At 37.3% G+C, this 24,904-nt stretch overlaps 1 protein-coding gene across 2 annotated transcripts in view; it reads left to right on the top strand.

Annotated features, from left to right (window-relative positions):
- EPM2A (EPM2A glucan phosphatase, laforin) overlaps positions 1-24,904 on the top strand; it is a 115,707-nt gene that overhangs the window by 28,294 nt on the left and 62,509 nt on the right. For both annotated transcript variants that reach the window (XM_040627924.1, XM_040627925.1), the window contains exon 2: positions 14,023-14,197. In XM_040627924.1, the coding sequence (XP_040483858.1) occupies positions 14,023-14,197 (175 nt within the window). The remainder of the gene's footprint in view (positions 1-14,022; positions 14,198-24,904) is intronic.

Raw genomic sequence — 24,904 nt, 5'->3', positions numbered from 1 at the left:
ATGCTGCTATGAACATTGGGGTGCATATGGCCCTTCTCTTCACTATGTCTGTATCTTTGGGGTAAATACCCAGTAGTGCAATGGCTGGATCATAGGGTAGCTCAATTTTTAACTTTTTAAGGGACCTCCACACTGTTTTCCGGAGTGGCTGTACCAACTTGCATTCCCACCAACAGTGTAGGAGGGATCCCCTTTCTCCACATCCTCTCCAGCAATTGTTGTTTCTTGCCTTGTCAATTTTTGCCATTCTAACTGGCGTAAGGTGGTATCTTAGTGTGGTTTTGATTTGAATTTCCCTGATGGCTAATGATTTTGAACATTTTTTCATGTGTCTGTTAGCCATTTGTATGTCATCATTGGAAAATTGTTCATATCTTCCACCCATTTTATGATTTGTTTATTTGTTTCTCGTGTATTGAGCTTGAGAAGTTCTTTGTAGATCTTGGATACCAGTCTTTTATCTGTAGTATCATTTGCAAATATATTCTCCCATTCCGTGGGCTGCCTCTTAGTTTTTGTGACTGTTTTCTTGGCTGTGCAGAAGCTTTTTATCTTGATGAAGTCCCACAAGTTCATTTTATCTTTTGTTTCTATTGCCTTTGGAGATGTGTCATGAAAAAGGTTGCTTTGGCCAATGCGTAGAGGTTGCTGCCTATGTTCTCTTCTAGGATTTTGATGGATTCCTGTCTCAAATTGAGGTCTTTCATCCATTTGGAGTTTATTTTTGTGTATGGGGTGAGAGAGTGGTCAAGTTTCATTATTTTGTATGTAGCTGTTATTATTATTGATTCCTTGGGATTTTCTTCATAGACAATCATGTCATCTGCAAATAAGTACAGTTTTCTTTCTTTATTTTTCTTATCTTTACGCCTGTGCACTATGTTGAAGAGATTGTATGGAATCGGTATTAATTCTTATTTAAGCATTTGGTAGAATTGTTCATTGAAACCACATGGGCTTTGAGATTTCTTTTTTGGGGGATTTTACAATTATGTGTCCAATATCCTTAAGAGTTATAGGGATATTCAAATTATGTATTTCATATTAAATGAGTTGTGGTAATTTGGGTTTTGAGGATGGTACATTTCATCTAAGTTGTTAAATTTATGTGTGTTTTGTTGTTTATAGTATTCTCTTATACTTTTGATGCCTGCAAGGTCTATAGTGATAGCCCTTCTTTTCTCTCTTTTCCTTCCTTCCTTTCTTCCTTTCATTCATAATTTGTGCCTTTTGTCACTTTTCTTTGCCAGTCTTGTTAGAGGTTTGCCAGTTTTAATGATCTTTTCAACAAACCAGCTCTTTGTTTCATTGATTTTCTCTAATGTTTTTCTGTTTTTGATTTCATTGATTTCCATTCTTTATTCTTTCCTTCTGTTTGCCTTGGATTTATTTTGCTCTTCTTTTTCTAATTTCTTTTTTTTAATTTTTTTAATTATATTATGTTAGTCACCATACAGTACATCCCTGGTTATTGATGTAAAGTTCGATGATTCATTAGTTACGTATAACACTCAGTGCACCATGCAATACGTGCCCTCCTTACTACCCATCACCAGCCTATCCCGTTCCCCCACCCCCCTCCTCTCGGAAGCCCTCAGTTAGTTTCTCAGAGTCATAGTCTCTCATGCTTCATTCCCCCTTCTGATTACCCCCTTTCTTTATCCCTTTCTACTACCGATCTTCCTAGTTCTTATGTTCCATAGATGAGAGAAACCATATGATAATTGTCTTTCTCTGCTTGACTTATTTCACTTAGCATTATTTCCTCCAGTGCCGTCCATGTTGCAGCAAATGTTGAGAAATCGTTCTTTTTGATAGCTGAGTAATATTCCATTGTATATATGGACCACAACTTCTTAATCCAGTCATCTGTTGAAGGGCGTCTTGGCTCCTTCCACGATTTGGCTATTGTGGACAATGCTGCTATGAACATTGGGGTGCATATGGCCCTTCTCTTCACTATGTCTGTATCTTTGGGGTAAATACCCAGTAGTGCAATGGCTGGATCATAGGGTAGCTCAATTTTTAACTTTTTAAGGGACCTCCACACTGTTTTCCGGAGTGGCTGTACCAACTTGCATTCCCACCAACAGTGTAGGAGGGATCCCCTTTCTCCACATCCTCTCCAGCAATTGTTGTTTCTTGCCTTGTCAATTTTTGCCATTCTAACTGGCGTAAGGTGGTATCTTAGTGTGGTTTTGATTTGAATTTCCCTGATGGCTAATGATTTTGAACATTTTTTCATGTGTCTGTTAGCCATTTGTATGTCTTCATTGGAAAAGTGTCTGTTCATATCTTCTGCCCATTTTTTGATTTGTTTATTTGTTTCTCGTGTATTGAGTTTGAGAAGTTCTTTGTAGATCTTGGATACCAGTCTTTTATCTGTAGTGTCATTTGCAAATATATTCTCCCATTCCATGGGCTGCCTCTTAGTTTTTCTGACTGTTTCCTTGGCTGTGCAGAAACTTTTAATCTTGATGAAGTCCCATAAATTCATTTTATCTTTTGTTTCTCTTGCCTTTGGGGATGTGTCATGAAAAAGGTTGCTTTGGCCGATGTCGTAGAGGTTGCTGCCTATGTTCTTCTCTAGGATTTTGATGGATTCCTGTCTCACATCGAGGTCTTTCATCCATTTGGAGTTTATTTTTGTGTATGGTGTGAGATAGTGGTCAAGTTTCATTCTCTTGCATGTAGCTGTCCAATTTTCCCAGCACCATTTATTGAAGAGACTGTCTTTTTCCCACCGGATGTTTTTTCCTGCTTTATCAAATATTAGTTGCCCAAAGAGCCGAGGGTCCATTTCTGGGCTCTCTATTCTGTTCCATTGGTCTATGTGTCTGTTTTTGTGCCAGTACCATGCTGTCTTTGTGATCACAGCTTTGTAGTACAGCTCGAAATCCGGCATTGTGATGCCCCCAGCTTTGTTTTTCGTTTTTTCCTGCTTTATCAAAGATTAGTTGGCCAAAGAGCCGAGGGTCCATTTCTGGATTCTCTATTCTGTTCCATTGGTCTATGTATCTGTTTTTGTGCCACTACCATGCTGTCTTTGTGATCACAGCTTTGTAGTACAGTTCGAAATCCGGCATTGTGATGCCCCGAGCTTTGTTTTTCCTTTTCAACAATTCCTTAGTGATTTGGGGCCTTTTCTGATTCCATACAAATTTAAGGACTATTTGTTCTAGTTCTTTGAAAAATGTCATTGGTATTTTGATTGGGATAGCATTGAAAGTGTAGATTTCTCTGGGTAGCATGGACATTTTAACTATGTTAATTCTTCCGATCCATGAGCATGGAATATCTTTCCATCTTTTTATGTCTTCCTCAATGTCTTTCAAGAGTGATTTATAGTTTCTAGAATATAGGTCCTTTACGTCTCTGGTTAAGTAAATTCCAAGGTAATGTATGGTTTTTGGTGCTATTGTAAATGGGATGGATTCCCTAATTTCTCTTTCTTCGGTCTCGTTATTCGTGTATAGAAATGCAACTGATTTCTGAGCATTGATTTTGTATCCCGCCACGTTACTGAATTGCTCTATAACTTCTAATAGTTTGGGAGTGGCTTCTTTTGGGTTTTCCATATAGAGTATCATGTCATCTGCAAAGAGAGACATTTTGACTTCTTCTTTGCCGATTTGAATACCTTTGATCCCTTTTTGTCGTCTGATTGCTGTTGCAAGGACTTCTAGTACTATGTTGAATAATAGTGGCGAGAGTGGGCATCCTTGTCGTGTTCCTGATCTTAAGGGAAAGGCTTCCAGCTTTTCCCCATTGAGAATAATATTTGCAGTAGGCTTTTCATAGATGGCTTTTATGAGATTGAGAAATGTACCTTCTATTCCTACACTCTGAAGGGTTTTAATCAGGAAAGGATGCTGTATTTTGTCAAATGCTTTTTCGGCATCGATTGAGAGGATCATATGGTTCCTGAGTCTTTTCTTGTTGATATGATGTATCACGCTGATTGATTTGCGAATATTGAACCACGCTTGCATCCCAGGTATGAATCCCACTTGATCGTGATGGATAATCCTTTTAATGTACTGTTGGATTCTATTAGCAAGTATCTTGTTGAGGATTTTGGCGTCCATATTCATTAGGGAAATCGGTCTGTAATTCTCCTTTTTGAGGGGGTCTTTGCCTGGTTTGGGGATCAAGGTAATATTGGCCTCATAGAATGAGTTTGGTAGCTTTCCTTCTGTTTCTATTTTTTGAAATAGCTTTAGGAGAATAGGTATTATTTCTTCTTTGAATGTTTGGTAGAATTCCCCAGGAAAACCGTCCGGGCCTGGAGTTTTGTTATTTGGAAGGTTGTTTATCACTGACTCAATTTCTTCATAATTAATTGGCCTGTTTAAGGAATCAATTTCTTCCGGTTTCAATCTTGGTAGTTTATAGGTTTCCAGGAAGGATTCCATCTCTTCCAGATTGCTTAGTTTATTGGCATATAGCTGTTGATAAAAATTTCTAATAATCCTTCCAATTTCAATGGTGTTCGTCGTGACCTCTCCTTTTTCATTCATAATTTTAATAATCTGGGTCCTTTCTCTTTTCTTTTGGATAAGTCTTGCCAGTGGTCTGTCAATTTTATTGATTCTCTCAAAGAACCAGCTTCTAGTCCTGTTGATCTGCTCTACTGTACTTCTGGTTTCTGCTTGATTGATTTCAGCTCTAATTTTGGTCAACTGCTTCCTCGTGCGTGGATTAGGCCTGTCCCTCTGTTGCTGTTCCAGCTTCTTGAGGTGAGAATATAAAAACTGCATTTTAGATTTTTCTATTCTTTTGAGTGAGGCTTGGATGGCTATGTATTTCCCCCTTAGGACTGCCTTTGCAGTATCCCATAGGTTTTGGACTGTTGTATTTTCATTCTCATTGGTCTCCATAAATTGTTTAATTTGATTTTTGATTTCCTGGTTTATCGAGTCATTCCTGAGCAGGATGGTTCTTAGTCTCCAAGTGTTTGAGTTTCTTCCAAATTTTTCCTTGTGGTTGAGTTCCAATTTCAGAGCGTTGTGGTCTGAGAATATGCAGGGGATAATTTCAATCTTTTGGTATCGGTTGAGACCTGTTTTGTGTCCCAGAACATGGTCTATTCTTGAGAATGTTCCATGGGCATTAGAATAGAATGAGTATTCTTTGGTTCTGGGGTGTAGTGTTCTATATATATCTATGAGGTCCAACTCGTCGAGTATGGCATTCAAAGCCTTTGATTCTTTGCTTAGTTTTTGCCAGGGTGTTCTGTCTATTTCTGAGAGTGGAGTGTTGAGGTCCCCTACTATTAATGTATTTTTATTTATATGTCTCTTTATTCTGGTTAAGAGTTGGCTTGTGTATCTTGCTGCTCCCCTGTTGGGGGCATATATATTTATAATTGTCATATCCACTTGTTGAATACTTCCCTTAAGAATAATATAGTGCCCTTCTGCATCTCTAACTATAGTCTGTAGTTTAAAATCCAATTTATCTGATATGAGAATTGCTACCCCAGCTTTCTTTTGAGGTCCATTTGCGTGAAAGATGGTACTCCATCCCCTTACTCTCAGTCTGAATGCATCTTTGGGTTCGAAATGAGTCTCTTGTAGACAGCAAATGGATGGGTCATTTCTTTTTATCCAATCTGCAACCCTGTGGCGTTTTATGGGATGGTTCAAACCATTTACATTAAGACTGATTACTGAGAGATATGATTTTAATGTTGCCATGTTGCCAGTAAAGTCTTTGTTTGTATTGGCTGTGACTTTCTGTTCTGTATCACTCTTGGGGCCTTTTTACTTTTATAGAACCCCCCGTAATATCTCCTGTAGGGCTGGTTTCGTGGTTACAAAATTGGTTAGTGACTGGCGATTCTGAAATGTCTTTATTTCTCCATCAATTCTGAATGACAGCCTTGCTGGATAAAGGATCCTTGGCTGCATGTTTTTCTCTGAAAGAGCTTTAAATATGCTCCCCCAACCCTTTCTCTCATTCCAGGTCTGTGTAGACAGGTCTGACGTAATTCTGATGCTTTTGCCTTGGTACGTGAGAAATTTCTTTGCCCTGGCCGCTTTCAATACTGTATCCTTGCATCTAATATTTGCGAATTGCACTATGACGTGACGTGGCGTAGGTTTGTCGTGGTTGAGCTTGGGAGGGGTCCTCTCTGCCTCTTGGACACGAATGTTTGTTTCCCTTGCTAGATTAGGGAAGTTTTCAGCTACAATTTGTTCAAATATCTCTTCTAGACCTCTGTTTTTCTCCACCCCCTCGGGGATGCCGATGATTCTAACATTGGATCGTTTCATTGAGTCAGTAATCTCCCGTAACCTACATTCGTGGGCGTGGATTTTTTTAAGACCATCTTCTATTTTCATTTTTTCCTCTATTAACCCATCCTCCAATTCACTAACCCGTTCCTCTGCTTCTGCGACCCTGGCCGTCAGAGCCTCTAGTTTTGCCTGCATTTGGCTCATAGAATTTTTAATTTCTGTCAGATTCGCTCTCATTTCTGTCCTTAGGGATTCTATATTCTCAGTAACCTTTTCGTTAATAGTTTTTTCAATTCTACTCATCATTTTGACCATCGTTACTCTGAATTCCATTTCTGATAATTTGGTTACATCCATATCCATTATTTCTGTGGCAGAGGCCACAGAATCACTGTCTTTTCTTTGCTGGGGGGGGCTTCTCCTTCTTGTCATTCTGATGAAGAGAGGTTGCGGGGTTTCCAGAGCCCAAATTATTGACTGGGTCCCAGGCCGTGCCCCTTGTTTTATAGGGATCTTAGGGATGTGGGCTTCTTCTTTAAAGATTTTATTTATTTATTTATGTGGCAGCCAACCAGCGAGAGAGGGAACAGAAGCAGGGGAGTGGGAGAGGAAGAAGCAGGCTCCCAGCGGAGGACGTTTTCCTTGGTACGTGGGAAATTTCTTTGCCCTGGCCGCTTTCAATACTGTATCCTTGGATCTAATATTTGCGAGTTGCACTCTGGGATAAAGGATCCTTGGCTGCATGTTTTTCTCTGAAAGAGCTTTAAAAATCCCCCCCAACCCTTTCTCTCATTCCAGGTCTGTGTAGACAGGTCTGACATAATTCTTTTACCTTTGCCTTGGTACGTGAGAGATTTCTTTGCTCTGGCCGCTTTCAATACTGTATCCTTGGATCTAATATTTGCGAATTGCACTATGACGTGACATGGCGTAGGTTTGTCGTGGTTGAGCTTGGGAGGGGTCCTCTCTGCCTCTTGGACACGAATGTTTGTTTCCCTTGCTAGATTAGGGAAGTTTTCAGCTACAATTTGTTCAAATATCTCTTCTAGACCTCTGTTTTTCTCCACCCTCTCGGGGATGCCGATGATTCTGACATTGGAACGTTTCATTGAGTCAGTAATCTCCTGTAACCTACATTCTTGAGCTTGTATTTTTTTGAGCCCAGATTCTATTTTAGCTTTCTCTTCTACTATCCCATCCTCTAATTCGCCGATTCGTTCTTCTGCCTCATTCACCCTGGCCGTCAGAGCCTCTAGTTTTGATTGCATTTGGCTCATAGAATTTTTAATTTCTGCCAGATTCGCTCTCATTTCTGTCCTTAGGGATTCTATATTCTCAGTAACCTTTTCGTTAATAGTTTTTTCAATTCTACTCATCATTTTGACCATCGTTACTCTGAATTCCATTTCTGATAATTTGGTTACATCCATATCCATTATTTCTGTGGCAGAGGCCACAGACTCACTGTCTTTTCTTTGCTGGGGGGGGCTTCTCCTTCTTGTCATTCTGATGAGGAGAGGTTGCGGGGTTGTCCAGAGCCCAAATTATTGACTGGGTCCCAGGCCGTGCCCCTTGTTTTATAGGGATCTTAGGGATGTGGGCTTCTTCTTTAAAGATTTTATTTATTTATTTATCTGAGAGAGACAGACAGCAAGAACGGGAACAGAAGCAGGGGAGTGGGAGAGGAAGAAGCAGGCTCCCAGCGGAGGAGCCCGATGAGGGACTCCTTTCCGGAACGCCGGGATCACGCCCTAAGCCGAAGACAGGCGCTCAATGACTGCGCCACCCAGGCGCCCGGGTTGTGGGCTTCTTGATTTTTCAGCCTGCCTTCTGTGTTCTGGGGGAGGGGCCTGCCGCGCCGATACTCAGGCAACCCTGTTTGGGTAGAGTCTCCGTGTCCCCTGCGAGGGGGGATGGGGATGGGCACTCCCTGAGCCGGTATTTCCAGGCTTTTGTTCTCTGGCGGCTTTCCCTGGTCTCTGTCCTTTGTGTTTCTGACACCGCCAGCCGCCAGCCGCCCCTGCGCGCTCCCAGAGCTCCCGGTCTCAGTCTGGTTCCAGTGAGCACACCGGAGCTCCCGGTCTCAGTCTGGTTCCAGTGAGCACACCGGAGCTCCGTTTCAGTCTGGTGACGGGTGCTCCCCGGCTCACGGTCTCAGTCTGCTCTCTTGTGTGTGCTGGTCCGTGAGTTCGCCTGCTCACGCGGCAGCTCCCTCCCCCTTCCGTTTATCTTCCGATATCTGTGCGCGGTTTCACGGCTCCCTGCTTCGTACCTCAATACTCAGCACTGGAGATGTTCATTTGTAGAGTTCCAGATGTATCTTCCTGCATCTCAGGCTGATTCCGTGGATGTTCCGGATGGTCTGGTACCTATCCAGCTCGACTCGGGACTGGCTGAAAAAGGGGTCCCCTACTCCTCCGCCATCTTAACCAACTCCCCTCTAATTTCTTGAAGTAGAGCTTAGATTATTGATTTGAAAATTTTCCTATTTTTGTACTCTATGCGTTTTAGTACTATAAATTTCCCTCACAGCACTACTTTAGCTGTGTCCCACTTATTTTGATTTATATTATTTGATTTTCATTCATTACAATGTATTTTTAATAACTTTGAGACTTCCTTTTTGACTCATGGATTATTTAGAAGTATGTGCCTTAGTTCCAAATATTTGAATGTTTTCCTATTATCTGTTATTGATTTCCAGTTTGATTCTATTGAGGTCAGAGAAAACACTTTATGTGATTTAATTCTAACGTTTTGATATTGTCTTATGGTCCGGGATATGATTTAGCTTGGCATATGCTGTGTGGACACTTGAAAATGTGTATTCTGCTGTTGTTGGGTGGTGTGTTTTATAAATGTCAATTAGATTCCATTGGTTGATGGTGATGTTGAGTTATTTTATTCCTTGTTGATTTTTTGTCTGGTTGTTCTAGCAATTGTTGAGAGAGAGGTGTTGAAATTTCCAAGTATAATTCCATTTGTCTATTCTGTGTTCAAGTGTCTTAGTTTTTGTTTCACATATTCTGCAGCTCTATTTTTTAGTATGTACACATTTAGCTTGTTATAGCTTGTTGATGGACTGATACTTTCAACATCATATAATTTCCCTCTCTATCTCTAGTGATTTTCTTTGCTCTGAAGGTTCTACATTCTATGATATTAACATACCCACCTGTGCTTTCTCTTGATTATTGTTTGCATGGTATATCTTTTTCTACACTTTTACTTTCTTCCTGCCTATAAATTGAAGTGAGTTTCTTCTAGACATCATACAATTGGTTCATTTTTTTAAAAAAAGCTCACTCTGCCACTCTCTATATTTTAATTGGTGTATTTATACTATTTGCATTTAATGTATTTATTGGTTACGTTAGGATTTAAGTTTATCATTTTATTTTTTAGTTTTCTGTTTTTTTTCCTCTGTTTTTTCCTACCTTTATATTGGAATGTATGGTTCATATTTGAACATTTTTTAGAATTTCATTTTGATTTATCCACATTATACATACATAACTTACCATAGTTGACTGGTGTCATTATTTTACCCATTTGAATAAAGTGGAGTAATCTTACCTTCCTTTTTATCCTTTTGCCCTTCTCCATATAATTGTCTTAAATATTTTCTCCCAATACATGTAGAACCACATCAGGTAGCATTATAATTTTTGTTAGAAACTCAAGAGGAGAAGGAAAGTCTGTTGTTTTTACTAATATATTTGCTTACCCTGTTCATCCTTCCTAATGTTCAGTGATTTCCTGTCTGCTTAGAGATCTTCTGTTATCCATTCTTTTGAGAAGCCTACTGACATTAGAATTGTTGTTCTCCTCAATTGTTAGTTTTCTCTGGCTACCTTCACAATTTTTCCTTCATTTTTAGTTTTCAGAAATTTAATTATGGTATATAGTGGCATGGATTTCTTTGTGTTTTTCCTGTTTGGAGTTTGCTCAGCTTCTTGAATCTGTAGGTTAGATAGGTTTTAGGCATTATTTTCTCAAGCATTTTTCACTTCACACTCTCCTGTCTTTTCAGGACTCTAATTACACGAATGTTAGATCTTTTGTTATAGTCCCATGGGTCTTTAAATTTCTGTTCTTTTTGTCTATTTTTTCTCTGTTGCTTAGATTGAGTAATTTCTATTGTTCTGTCTTGCAGCTTGCGGATTCTTTCTTCTGTCTCCTCCATTGTGCTCTTGAACCTATCCACTGAGATTATTATTTCAACTGTTATATTTTTTAGTTCTAAAATTTTCATTTTGTTCTTCCTTATATCGTCTATTTTTTTTGCTGAGACTTTCTAATTTTTCATTTGTTTTGAATGTGTTTTAGAACACATTTGGTTGTTGATGCTTAAAATCTTTTTCAGATAATTCTAGCATTTATGTCATCTTGTTGTTGGCATCTTTCAAGCATTTTTAACTTTTATTCAGTTTGAGATCTTTGTGATTTTTTGATATGAGGAATGACTGTATTGAAACCTGATATTTTTAATATTATATAATGTGACCCTGGATCTTATTCAAATCTTTTGATTCCTCTAGCACTGCTCTAGTCAGATGGTGGGGGTTCCGCCTCATTACCCAGGTTCCCTACCCATTGACAACTGAAGGGATTGACTTTATTACTGCTGAGTGGGGTGGGAGTTCCAGCTCTCCATTAGGCCTCCACCGATACCTCCCTGGCTGAACGAAATAGACATGTTTTGTTACTTCTCCTAAAACATGTATGTGTAAAAGTGAGTAATTTAAAAAACTAATTCCAGGAATGAAGAATTCCTAGGAAGTTGATGTTATGTAAATAATTTTTCTTGAACATTGTGATTTATGTATATTTGAGCTCCTCAGTAATTGTATTTATTTAAGTTGTAACATTTAAGTTGTCCATAAGTCTAGGGGCACCTGGGTGGCTCAGTCAGTTAAGCATCCAACTCTTGATTTCAGCTTAGGTCATGATCCCAGGGTTGTGAGATCAACCCCCCCCTCCTCCCTGGCCGTTGGGCTCTGTGCTCAGCATGGAGTCTGCCTAGGATTCTCTCTGTCCCTCTCCCTCTGCTCCTCTCTTTGCTTGCACTTGCTGCCTCTCTCTTAAATAAATAAATAAATAAATAAGATCTTTAAATTGTCATAAGTCTAGGGCCACCTGACTGGCTCAGTCAATAGAGCACCTGACTCTTGATCTCAAGGTCGAGAGTTCAAGCCCCACATTGGGCATGGAGCCTACTTAAAATAAAAAGTAAATAAATAAATTGTTGTAAGTCTATTGTACTGAGCATTGGGAGCTGCAGATATTATTCTTTTATTAAACCAAAAAATAATACTTGTGCTTTGTGACAAATCCAACAAATTCAGAATAGTTTAGAGTAAAATGGTCCTCCTCATCCCAATTCCATTCTCCAAATGTAACTTTTAACAATCAGACATGCATTCACCCAGTTTTTAATGTCTTTTTACACTTTCAATCATGTTCCCCCACCTCACTTATTCACTCCAAGTCTTTCTCTCCAGCTTCTCTTTCTATGCATTCTTTGTAAGCTCATCCTTCTTTATCCAGCTATTAAATGTTGGGATGCTTTCAGACTTGGTTCTAGAAACCTTTTCTTCTACATCACTATTGTTTTTCTTTGTGACTCATCTATATCCTTGCCTCAATTGCCATTTATACTTAGATGACTCATAAATTTATTTTTCTACTTCAGATCTCTGGTCTGAGTGTCAAACTGATAATGCCAACTTTGTACTTAACATCTTCTTTTGTATCTAAATGGCACTTCAAGTCCAGAAACCAGACTGGTGATCTTCCCTTCCAACCTCTTACAGATTTCACATCTTAGTGAATGGTACCACCATATATTGAGTTATATTTGCCGGAAGCCTAGAGTCATTGTTGCCTCCCTTTTCCTTTACCTCCCATATCCAGTTAATCACCATGTCCTTGGTTTTTCCTTCCTGAATCTGCCCACTCGTTTCCATGTATACCTCCAGGCTTTCATCATCTCCTGCCTGGGCTAGAGCAATATTTTCTTAAATAGACTTTTTGCTTTAATCTCATTGCATTTGAGTTAAATTTTTACTCTGTAACCAGAGAGATACTTTCAAAATAAAAATTTGGTTATGTTACCTGCCTACTTAAAATATTTCATTTTTTTTTGTTGTTCCTATGTAAATACCAAAATCCTTAATGTGACTTAGCACAGTGTAGATCAGGTAGTTGACATTTAAAAAGTATTTGTGGAAGAATGAATAGATGAACTTATATAGTTTAGAGTGTGTGCTATTAAAATAGTATTGTTCACTCATGTATCTCTATGTATCTTTTTTATTCTTGTTATATTTCTATTTGATATGTTTCTAGAAGTGGGGTTGCTAGTATAGTTTGGTTTTCATCCATTAAATATCAAGGGTAAAGGACCAGTTGGTGTAGTGCCTTGTAGCCATCAAGAGAAAAGAGAAGTCTGATCTAGGAAGATGAGTGATGATTTATTAAGGGAGCCATCTCGTACCTCCTACCTGATGGAAGAGAGTTATGTCCTAAAGAATTGCCCAATGACTTAAGGATTTTTTGTTTTTGAGATTTTATGCTAAACAACTTTAGGTAAAATATTTTATAAGATGGAGCAAGGAACAAATAAGTCAGATTTTTTAATATTTGTAACAAATGTGACATTCCTTTTTTATTTTGCTAATTTTTTTTATATTAAAGACAGTATATGGAAATTAGGTAGTTTAAGGAAAGGAATGATTTGAAATGGGGTGGTCACATAAGAAGGGTAAATAGAGGGGCGCCTGGGTGGCGCAGTCGTAAAGCGTCTGCCTTCGGCTCAGGGCGTGATCCCGGCGTTATGGGATCGAGCCCCACATCAGGCTCCTCCGCTATGAGCCTGCTTCTTCCTCTCCCACTCCCCCTGCTTGGGTTCCCTCTCTCGCTGGCTGTCTCTATCTCTGTCAAATGAATAAATAAAATCATTAAAAAAAAAGGGTGAATAGAAATAATGTATGAATTATAATTTCATAGAAATAAAGGATCTGTTTACTAGTATAGTAGATACTGGGCAGAATGTGATGTAGGCAATTAGTGTTTTCAGAGAAGTGTTCTTCCATCTCTGTCTCTCTTGGTTCACTCCGTGGAGGGAGAATGGTGTGTGCTTGTGCTTGTAAACTAGGCAGAAAACAGCATGAAGGTATCAGGTGCCTGAAAGATGGGGATCTGGGGGGTATCAGTTTGCTATTAGCTTGGCACTTGCTAGTTTTGTGACCTTGGGCAACGTAGCTAATCTCTGTGATAATTTCCGATCTGAAAATAGTACTAACCAGTGATTTACATGCAGACAAGGTTGGATATGATCACTTGTTTTATTATTTATTAATGTATTTATTTAAAAATTCATTTGTTGTTTGAGCTGATACTAAAACACTTTATTACTGATTCTTTTTTATTACTGATTTTAGTTATGAATTTGCATACCAGAAAGATAAAAAGGCTACAAAATGACTCACAATGGGCAGTTAGGGCGCTAAGAGGTACCATTAAACTCTGAGAGTTAATATGCTTTTGGAAATATGCATGTATTCAAAGGGACCACAGAACTCCATGAAATTCGTATGTAACTACAATTTTTTTTCTGTTTTTTCCCTCTAGTCTATTTTTGTTCATACTGAAATGTGTGGATTAAGCAGCTTTATATTTATTTTCTTCTTCCTATTAATTTTGCATCAGCTACTCTAGGGCTGTTTAAGCAAAACATTGATTTAATTGCTCCGTTTGTCATTTCTTCTTGTTCCAGGCAATGGACCTCACCATGACCGTTGCTGTACTTATAATGAAAACAACTTGGTGGATGGTGTTTATTGTCTCCCAATAGGACACTGGATTGAGGCCACTGGGCACACCAATGAGATGAAGCACACCACAGACTTCTATTTTAATATTGCAGGCCACCAAGCCATGCATTATTCAAGGTAAAAATAGTGCCATGAAGCATAGAAATAGGACGGGAGGTAGTATTAGGACAATGAAAGTGTTTACTGTGTTCAAAACAGCGGTGTCTCCCTTTGGAGGGGCATATAGGCCTGAGATACGTTGAGGAGATAAATTACAGTGAATCACTGTGTAAGCTTTTCTGGTTCTAGATGTGCAAGATTCTTTGTATAGAATTTTTTCATTAATTACATACTTTAGCATCAACATGTTTTGACCAGATTGTACTTAGCCAGTCTTTGTACTTTGATAGTGGTTCCTAGATCAGCATTTATCTTTTATACTAATTGACCAACACTGAAACAAAAACTGGTCTCTCTTTATAAACTTCTATTCAGATAAATGTGTGAACATGTAGACATAAAACTGGATTATACGTGATCATTTGCTCTGTTATTTAGTAATATATTTATTTTTTTATTTGTTTATTTAATTCTTATGCCAGCCATATGTGCCATAATAAAAAGTCAAACACTGAAGAGGATGCTAGCTGAAAAGTAAGGTTCAATACACTCTCCTTCATTACCACTTATCAGAAGTGATTATTTCCAGTGCTTTTATGGTTAGTTTTTCTGGAGTTTAATTCCAAGTCTTAAATAATATTCATATACTTTATTTGTTAATGTATCTGTTTAAAAATAGCTATTGTTTCCCATCTGTGGCATGAGAGATATTAAGTTCACTTACACCTGTCTTCTTTCCCCACTCCCACCTCCTATCAGCTCATTAAAAAAAATTCTTTTGCTACTTCATAAAAATTCTATTTCTTGACCTATACATTTTTGACAGTGATTCTTGATTTCCTACTGGGTAAGTCAGAGATTTATTGTCCTTGTATCCTCCTCCACATCTATTTCCACCTGTTAATTCCTGTTTTGCATTGCTTTCACATTTTCGTCTTTTATAGTTTGATGATTTGAAAATGGAAACCAATATTCAACGTTTAAAATATCATATAAATATTATTTACTGTAGAATGTGCACTGTTTGTGCCATAGACAAAGCATTCTCATGTTCTTAAAAACTGCATTGCTTTGAATGACAGATGTCATTAGTACAAACAGGGTAGTGAGTGGTAGAAGAGGGGATGGGACTTCATCATAGTGTTAGGGAATTCATGTTCTTCTTGGACACACCGTTCTTGTAAATCCATGTTAGACGTTGGCCTTGCTGATGGATTGGAGGCAGAACATGAGGAAAAGAGGAGTTAAGCGTGGCATGTGATTTTATAGCCTGAGAACTGGATTAATGGTGTTGCTGTGTATTGAGATGGGGAAGAGAAGATGAGCAGTTTGGAGTAGGGATCGAGATGATAATTCTATTGTAGACATAATATATTTGAAATGTAGGTTAGATTGCAGAAAGGAAATCAATCTGATATCTGGAGTTTTGTGGAGAGGTTGCAAATAGACAGATAAAATTGGGGTTATCAATATATAGATGACATTCAAAGTAATGAGCTTATTATTTATTTATTTTTAAAGATTTATTTATTTTTTTAGAAAGAGCGAGAGCATAAGCAGGCGGAGGTGCAGAGGGAGAGAGAGAGAATCCTCAAGCAGACTCCCTGCTGAGTGTGGAGCCTGACCCCGGTACGGGGTTGGGCGGGAGGGCGGGGGGTGGCGAGGTCCTTGATATCATGACCCTGAGATCATGACCTGAGCTAGAATTAAGAGTCAGATGCTCAACCGACTGAGCCACCCAGGCACCCCTCAAAATGATGAGTTTAGATGAAATCATTTAGTGAATGAGTGAAATATAGCAGAGCAAAGAAAAGAAGTGAAAATAATAAGCCCTTGGGTCCATACAATTTAGAGATCAAAGAAGAGGATCCAGAGAAAAGAATTGAAAAGAAGCACCTGTTGAGGTGTACTAACCTTTAGTGAGGTTGTGTTTTTGAGTTATTTTTCATTTTTGCTGAACTACAATCACTGAAGAGTCATGTTTTAGGCTCTAGGGATTTTCTTCTACTATTTGATTATTTCTCCTCCTTTGTTCTGTCTTTGTTCTGTTTTTAAAGACCCTCCTTAGATGGATGGTGGACCTCGTCGATTTATATCTTATTCTTCACTTTTAAAAAATATTTTCACCCCTAGGTTTTATTGCTTTACATTTTGGAAAACTTCATTTTTTTTCCTTCCAACTCAACTAATTTTTTCCCTTAATTTTGATAATTGTATCCTTATTTTTCATGGACTCTTACTTATTTTGTAATACCCTTTTTGCATATTAGCTTATTCTGGTTTGTAAATGGATATATTCTTGAGTCTTTCTTATAATACTAATGAGTATGTTTTTGAAGTCCTCCTCTTTTACCACAATTGTCTTGTTTCCTCCAGAATCAGTTGTTCTCTACTCATTTTGACCTTTCTCTTTTTTGTTGTTAGTTTTAAGTATACATGGAAATTCTTAGTTGTCCACATTTATTATTAGAAAGAGGAGGTTGATTATTAAATTTGGTGAGCATGCATTTCCTCTGCCATTACTAGCTTCTGTGCCCCTAGCAGTGTTGGCACAGGTGTGTGCATGTGGGCCGACCATGTCTCCCTGAGGAGCACAGAAACAGACATGCAGCCTGGCCACTACTGCTACTCCACCCCGAACTGAAGGATGAGGAGGACCTGTGTGGGGCACACCTCTCAGCCTTTACTCCCCATGTAGGTTTCAGTTTTTAAAGAAAGTATTTCTTCAGCTTCATATGTAGTATCATAGCTGTATGTGAGGTGAGTATGAATCATGTACTCACAGTTCATTCACTGTCACGCAAAAAAGGTTAAATTTAAAAATTTTCCTTAAAGCAACTTAGTTTTACATCTAAATCTCTATTCTACTGGATTCTCAGATAATTCAACCTGTTATTATCCTTCTCAGGTGCATATATATATATATTTGTGTATGTGTATATGTGTGTGTATATATATATTATATATGTCTTTGTATATATGTGTGTGTATATGTGTGTATATTATTCCCATTTGTTGAGAGTTATTATCATAAATCGATGTTGAATTTAGTTATGCCTTTTTGTACTTTATATGCATATATAAAATATAAATATATATAAACACAAATATGTATATTTTTACCTGAGAAGGATAATAAGTTGAAATAATATATAATATGTATGAAAATATATAATATCTAAATAATACACACAATATATAATAAACATATGTTTATACCTGAGGAGTAATATATATATAACATAGAAATGCATACCTGTATACATGGGATGTATTTATAATGGGATAAAATCTCAGCTTTATCAGTTTTGGACTTAATAATAGTGTCCTTTGTTCCTCTATTTATCTCTATAATATAGATAACAGGGAACTTGGTAATAAATAACAGTTGTTTATAGTGGACCTGGAGCCATATGTTTATTTTTAAGATGTTCTATTAACTTCCAAGTTTTCTTAAAGTTCAGTCTCAAAGTCATCTACTTGAAAATCAGTTGGGTGGGTGATTTTTAAAAAATTTTAAATTGAGGCACAATTGACATATAACATTATATTACTTTCAGGTGTATAACATAATGATTCAATATTGGTATACACTGTGTAATGATCACCACAATAAGTCTAGTTTCCCTTGTCACTATATAAAGTTACATAATACACATACGATATTATTGACTATAGTCACCATGCTGTACGTTACATCCCTATGGTTTATGTATTTTATGACTATAAGTTTGCACCGTTTAACCCTTTTTTCCCAAAATACCCCACCTCTCAACCCTCTCCTGTCTGGCAACCATCAATCTGTTCTTTTCATCTATCAGTTATGTTTTGTTTTTTAGATTCCACATGTAAGTGAAATCATATGGGGTTTGTCTTTTTCTGTGTCTTATTTCACTCAGCATACTGTCAAGTTCTATCCATATTGTTGCAAATGAATTTTGATTCTTTTTTTAAATGGCTGAATAGTATTCCAGTGTGTGTGTGTGTGTGTGTGTGTGTGTGTGCGTGAGATTATCACATCTGTATCCACTCATCCATCAACAGACACTGGTTGTTTCCATATCTTGGCTATTGTGAATAATACTGCAATGAACACAGGGATGCCTATGTTTTTGAATTAGTGTTTTCATTTTTCTTTAGATAAACAACCAGAAGTGGAATTGCTGGATCATATGGTGGTTATATTTTTAGTTTTTTGAGTAATTTCCATACTGTTTTCCACAGTGGCTATACAAATTTGCATTCCCACCAACAGTGAATGAGGGTTCCCTTTCCTCTATATCCTCACCAATGCTTGTTATTTCTTGTCTTTTTGAGAGCAGCCCTTCTGACAGATGTTAGCATGATATCTCATTGTGATTTTGATTTGCATTTCCCTGATGTTAGTGATGTTGACCTGTTGGTCATTTGTATGTCTTCTTTGGAGAAATGTTTATTCAGATCCTCTGCCCATTTTTTAATTGGATTGTGTGAGTTCTTTATGTATTTTGGATATTAACTTTTGTCAGATATATGATTTGCAAATATCTTCTCCCATTAAGTAGGTTGCCCTTTTATTTCGTTAATGGTTTCCTCTGTTGTGCAGTGGTTTTTAGTTTGATATAAGCACATTTGTTTATTTTTGCTTTTGTTGACATTACCTTGGAGTCAGACCCCAAAAAAATTTTTCCAAGAGCGATGTCAAGGAGCTTATTGCCTGCTTTTTCTTGTAGGAATTTTATGGTTTCAGGTCTTACATTCAAGTCTTTAATCCATTCTGAGTTAATTTTTGTGTATGGTGTAAAATGCTGGTCCAGTGTCATTCTTTTACCTAAGGCTGTCCAGTTCTCCTAATACCATTTATTGAAGAGACTCTCCTATCCCCATTGTATATTCTTCACTCCTTTGTCATAAATTAATTGGCCATACATGCAAAAGTTTATTTCTGGACTCTCTATTTTGTTCTGTCGATCCATGTATCTGTTTTTATGCCCATACCATGCTATTTTGGTTACTATAGCTTTGTAATATAGTTTGAAATCAAGGAGTGTGATTTTGATTTGTTCTTCTTTCTCAAGATTGCTTTGGCTATTTGGGTTCTTTTGTGGTTCCATAGAAATTTTAGGATTGTTCTATTTTTGTGAAAAATGCCATTGGGATTTTGAAGAGATTTCATTGAATCTGTTGATTGCTTTGGATAATATGTACACTTTAATAATATTAATTTTTCAGTCCGTGAACCCAGAATATTTTTCCATTTATTTGTGTATTCTTCGATTTCTTTCATCAGTATCTTATAGGTTTTTAGTGTATAAGTCTTTCACCTTCTTGATTAAACTTCCTCCTAGGTATTTTATTCTTTTTGATGCAACTGTAAATGGGATTGTTTTCTTAACTTCTCTTTCTGATAGTTTATTGTTAGTGTATAAAAACAACAGATATTTGTGTGTTGACTTTGTATCCTGCAACTGTACTGAATTTGTTTATCAGGGTTGTGTGTGTGTGTGTATGTGTGTGTAGCCTTTAGAGTTTTCTCTATATAAAATCATGTTGTTTGCAAATAGGACAGTTTTACTTTTTCCTTTCCTATTTGGATACTTTTTATTTCTTTTTCTTGACTAATTGTCCTGGCTAGGATTTTCAGTACTGTGTTGAATAAAAGTGGCAAGAGCTGGAAATCCTTGTCCTGTTCTTGATCTCAGAGAAAGAGCTTTTAGCTTTTCACTGTTGAGTATGATGTTAGGTGTAAGTGTGTCATATATGGCCTTTATTATGTTGAGGTGCATTCCCTTTATATCCACTTTGTTGAGAGTTTTTATCATAAATCGATGTTGAATTTAGTCAAATTCTTTTCACACATCTATTGAGATGATCATATGATTTTTATCTTTCTGTTAATGTGGTATAAATCGTGTTGACTGATTTGCAGATACGGAGCCATCCTTTTATGCCCGAAACAAATCCTGCTTGATCATGGTGTATGATCTTTTTATTGTATTGTTGAATTGGGCTGCTAATATTTTATTGAGGATTTTTGCATCTGTGTTCATCCGAGATATTGGCCTATAATTCTCTTTTTTGTGGTGTTCTTGTTTGGTTTTGGTATAGGATAATGCTGACCTTGTAAAATACGTTTGGAAGAATTCCTTCATATTCAATTTTTTAGAACAGTTTAAGAAGGACAGATATTGAAACTTGTTGTGGGGACGCCTGGGTGGCTCAGTCAGTTAAGCATCTGCCTTGGGCTCAGGTCATGATGTTGGTGTCCTGAGATTGAGCCCCACGTTGGGCTTCCTGCTCAGCAGGGAGTCTGCTTCTCCCTCTCCCTCTGCCCCTCCACCCTGCTTGTGCTCTGTCTCTGTCTCTTTCTCTTTGTCTCTCTCAAATAAGTAAAATCTTAAAAAAAAAAAAAAAACCTGAAAAACTTCTTTGAATGTTTGGTAGAATTCACCAGTGAATCCTCTGGTCCTGGAATTTGTTGAGACGTTTTTGATTACTGAGTCAGTCTCCTGGCTAGTATTTAGTCTATTCAGATTTTCTATTTCTTCATGATTCAGTCTTAAAAGATTCTGTTTCTAGGAATTTACCCTTTTTTTTTCTAGGATGTTCAATTTGTTGGCATATAATTTTTCAAAATAGTCCTGTTTCTTTTTTGTATTTTTTTGGCATCAGTTGTAACTTCTGCTCTTTCATTTCTGATGTTATTTATTTGAGCCTTCTCTCTCTTTTTTAAAGTGAGTCTAGCTAAAGGTTTATCAGTTTTTAAAATATTTTTCAAAGGACCAGTTCTTAGTTTCTTTGTTTTTCTATTGTTTCTTTAGTCTTGATCTCTGTTCTGAGCTTTATTTCCTTCCTTCTACTAACTTGGGGCTTCATTTTCCCCCTGTTTTTCTAGTTATTTAGGTGTAATGTTTGATTATTTGAGGTTTTTTTGTTTCTTGAGGTTGGCCTACCTTACTATGAATTTTCTTCTTAGAACTACTTTTGCTATAGCCTGTAGATTTTGGTATATTGTAGTTTTCGTTTGTGTCAAGGTATTTTTTAATTTCTCCTTTGATTTCTTTGTTGACTCATTTGCTCAGTAACATATTGGTTCTCCACATATTTGTGACTTTTTTCAGTTTTCTTTTTGTGATTAATTTCTAGTTTTATATCATTGCGTTCTGAAAAAATGATTTTTTAAAATTTATTTTTTAGTATGTTCAGTTAGCCAACATATTTTTATATGATTTTGTCTTAAATTTATTGAGACTTGTTTTGTTGCTGGATTATGATCTATCCTGGAGAATGTTCCATGTGCACTGCAAAGAATGTGTATTTTGGTGCTTTTGAATGGAATATTCTGTATATAGTGGTTTATTGAATTCTCCTATCATTATTGTATTGTCTTCAATTTCTGCCATATGTCTATTAATATTTGCTTTACATATTGAGGTGCTCCTATGTTAAGTGTATATGTATTTATAAATGTTAAATATTCTTGCCAGATTTATCCCTTTATCCTTATGTAATACCCATCCTTGTCTTTTACATCATTCTTTGTTTTTAAGTTTGTCTGCTGTAAGCAGAGCTATCCCAGGTTTCTTTTGGTTTCTATTTACATGAAATATCTTTTTCTATCTTTTCAGTTTCAGTATGTATGTGTCCTTATATCTGAGGTGAGTCACTTGTAGGCAGCAAATAGATGGGTCTTGGTTTTTATTTTTTTATCCATTCAGCCATTCTGTGTCTTTTGGTTAGAAAATTTATGTTAAATTAATTATAGCCAGGTATGTACATGTTATCTTTTTTAATGGTTTTCTGGCTGTTTTGTAGTTTCTTTCTATTCCTTTCATCTTTTCTTCCTCTCCTCCCTTGTGGTTTGATGATTTTCTGTAGTGTTATGTTTAGATTCCTTTCTTATTATCTTTTGTGTATTTGCTATTGGTTTTTGCTTTGTGGTTACAATGAGGCTTGCATATATCAATCTATCTGTATCTATACCAGTCTATTTTAAGTTGATAGCAAGATAAGTTTGAATGCATTCTAAAACTCTACATTTTTACTACCCCCATGTTTTATGTTTTTGATGTCACATTTGACATCTTTTTATTGTGTGTATCCCTTAGCTAATTTTTCATTACTTTTACTGCCTTTGTCTTTTTAACTTCACGCTAGCTGTTTAAGTGATTAGTCCACTTCTTTTACTCTATATTTACTTGTAAGAGATTTTTACTTTCATATGTTTTCTTATTACTAATTAGTATCCTTTATTTTCAGCTTAAAGAAGTCCCTTTAACATTTCTTATAAGGCTGGTTTAGTTTTTGCTTCTCTGGGAAAATTTTCCTTAATACTGAATGATAATCTTCCCAGGTAGAATATTCTTGGTTGGAATTTTTTTGCTTTTAGCACTTTAAATATATCCTGCCACTTTCTTCTGTCCTGTAGTTTCTGCTGAAAAATCTGCTGATAGTCTTGTGTGTGTGTGTGTGTGTGTGTGTGTGTTTGTGTGTGTGTGGTTTCCCTTGTATGTGACAAGTTATTTTTCTCTTGCTGCTTTTAAGATTTTCTTTTTGTCTTTAACTTCTATTTGATTAAAGTTAATTAACATTTTAATTATAATATGTCTTGGTATGGATCTCTTTGGGTTCCTCTTAGTTGGAAATTTCAGACTTCCTTTCTTTTTTCAAATTCTTTTTTCTTTTTGCTGCTCTCTTTGGGTGAGTCCCACAGCCCTGTTTTCGATGTCTGTGGTTCTTTCTTCTGCTTCACCTAGTTTGCTGTTGAAACACTAGTGTATTTTTCACTGCAGTTACTATATTCTACAGCTCTGTGACTTCTGTTTGGTACTTTCTTCTGTTTTCCATCACTTACTTGGAGTTCTCTGAGTTCATCCATCCTTCTTCCAAGATTGGTGAGCATCTTTATGACCTCCTTATCAGGTACTTTACTTATCTTTGTTTCAGTGAGGTTTTTTCCTGGGGTTTTATCGTGTTCTTCTGTTTGGAATATACTCCTCTGTTTCTTCATTTTGCTTACCTCTGTTTCATTTTTAAAAAAGATTTTATTTATTTATTTTAGAGAGAGAGAGAGAAAGAGAGAGAGAGTATGTGAGCAGGGGGAGGGGCAGAGAAGAGAGGGAGAGAGAGAATCTCAAGGAGACTCCATGCTGAGCACAGAGCCCAACACAGGGCTTGATCCCAGACCCTGAGATCATAATCTGAGCTGAAATCAAGAGTTAGCCACTTAATGGACTGAGCCAGCTAGGCGCCCTGACTCTGTTTTATTTTTATGTATTCAGTGAAACAGATATCTTTTTCAATCTTGAAGGAATGGTCACAGGAATGCTGGTGGTGTGTTTCAGTTTGCTATCTGTGCAGTTACCTGTGGGTGGTAACCTGCCAAGAACTATCTCTCTGATGTTTCATCTCTGTGGGGCCCAAAAGCATAAGTCCCCCTGGCTACAAGTGCCAGGCATTCAAGGGGAGCCCTCTGTTTGGTCTGCACGTACCTGCTGACTTTGGCAGGACTGTGGGGGAGCACCGGGTTGGGCTTACCCACCTGCCAGGTTTAGCAGGGCAGAGTTGTGGGGGAGCATTGGGCCAGGGCAAGTCTGCCAACTGGGTTTAGTGCGACAGGGTCGTAGGAGAGTATATGGGTCCAGCCAGAAGTGCTAGTGAGGTAGAGAGGAAGTGCAAAAAATGGTGCCTGCCAGGGCCAGCGCTGTTGAGGTTGAAGGAGATTGCACTAATGATGACTGCTAGCACCTCTGTCCTCAGAGAGAGTTCCAATAGACCACTGCCCCTTCAGCAGATGCTTTGAGATTAGCCAATGAATCTCCTTCACGTATGGTCTAAATGTGTTTCAACCTGATGCTTTTGCACTAAGGCCCAGGGTGGGTGAGTCTGTGCATGACCTCTTTAAGGGCTTCATTTTCCAGCAGCCCTTTGGGTCTCCTGGATGTAACCCTTGGTTTCAAAGCTGGATGTTTGGCAGGCTCCTCTCTCTAGTTCAGATCCCAAAGGTTGGGGTAACTGAGGTGGGGCTTGAACCCATGCTTTCTTGGGCATGTGGTAGGTGTTTGTGAAATCCCATCTGCTTGTGGGGTAGCTGTAGATTTGATGTGTCTGGAGGAGGAGCTGAGCTCAGGGTCTTCCTACACTGCCATCCTGAGCCTGCCTCATGATTTTTAAAAATATAGATTTGTGGGTCTCATTGAATCCTGGGGGTCTTTTTTTTCCCATCCTCTCCATATGATTCTTATGGGCATAAAAGTTTGAGAATGTGTGTGAGTAGTCCAATAAAGAAGGTAACTTAGAATTTAAAAAAGGACGGTTTTATGTATCTTCAGTCATTTTGGTTCAACTCCCCTTATGAATCAATTCCAGTCACAATTCATCCTCACATGAAACTGGACAAGATAAAAATGAGAGTTCATTTTATAAGAAAAGAGTTGTAAAGACATTCACATATTTAATTATTAACTTGAAAACATCTAATTATCTGCTTGCTGTATTCATCTGACTATAATGCTAAAATAATTTGTGAATTTATTGTAGCTGTTGAAATAGACACACACGATATATGTTTGAATATATGTAATAATAGATATTTTCAAACTCACCTAATAATTTTGTAACCTCAAATTGTCATCTTTTAGTTTGAATAGGGGAATGGAATTATGACTGCACTTTTTTAACAGTTGGGATAAATCTTATCAGAGTTGTCACTATCCTTCATAACGACAAGATTTTCAAGAATACAAA

Source organism: Ursus maritimus, unplaced genomic scaffold, assembly GCF_017311325.1.
Source record: "Ursus maritimus isolate PB19 unplaced genomic scaffold, ASM1731132v1 scaffold_13, whole genome shotgun sequence".
NCBI classification, from domain to species: domain Eukaryota; kingdom Metazoa; phylum Chordata; class Mammalia; order Carnivora; family Ursidae; genus Ursus; species Ursus maritimus.
Note: the sequence above shows the minus strand (reverse complement) of the source record. Positions and strands in the feature narration are given on the sequence as shown.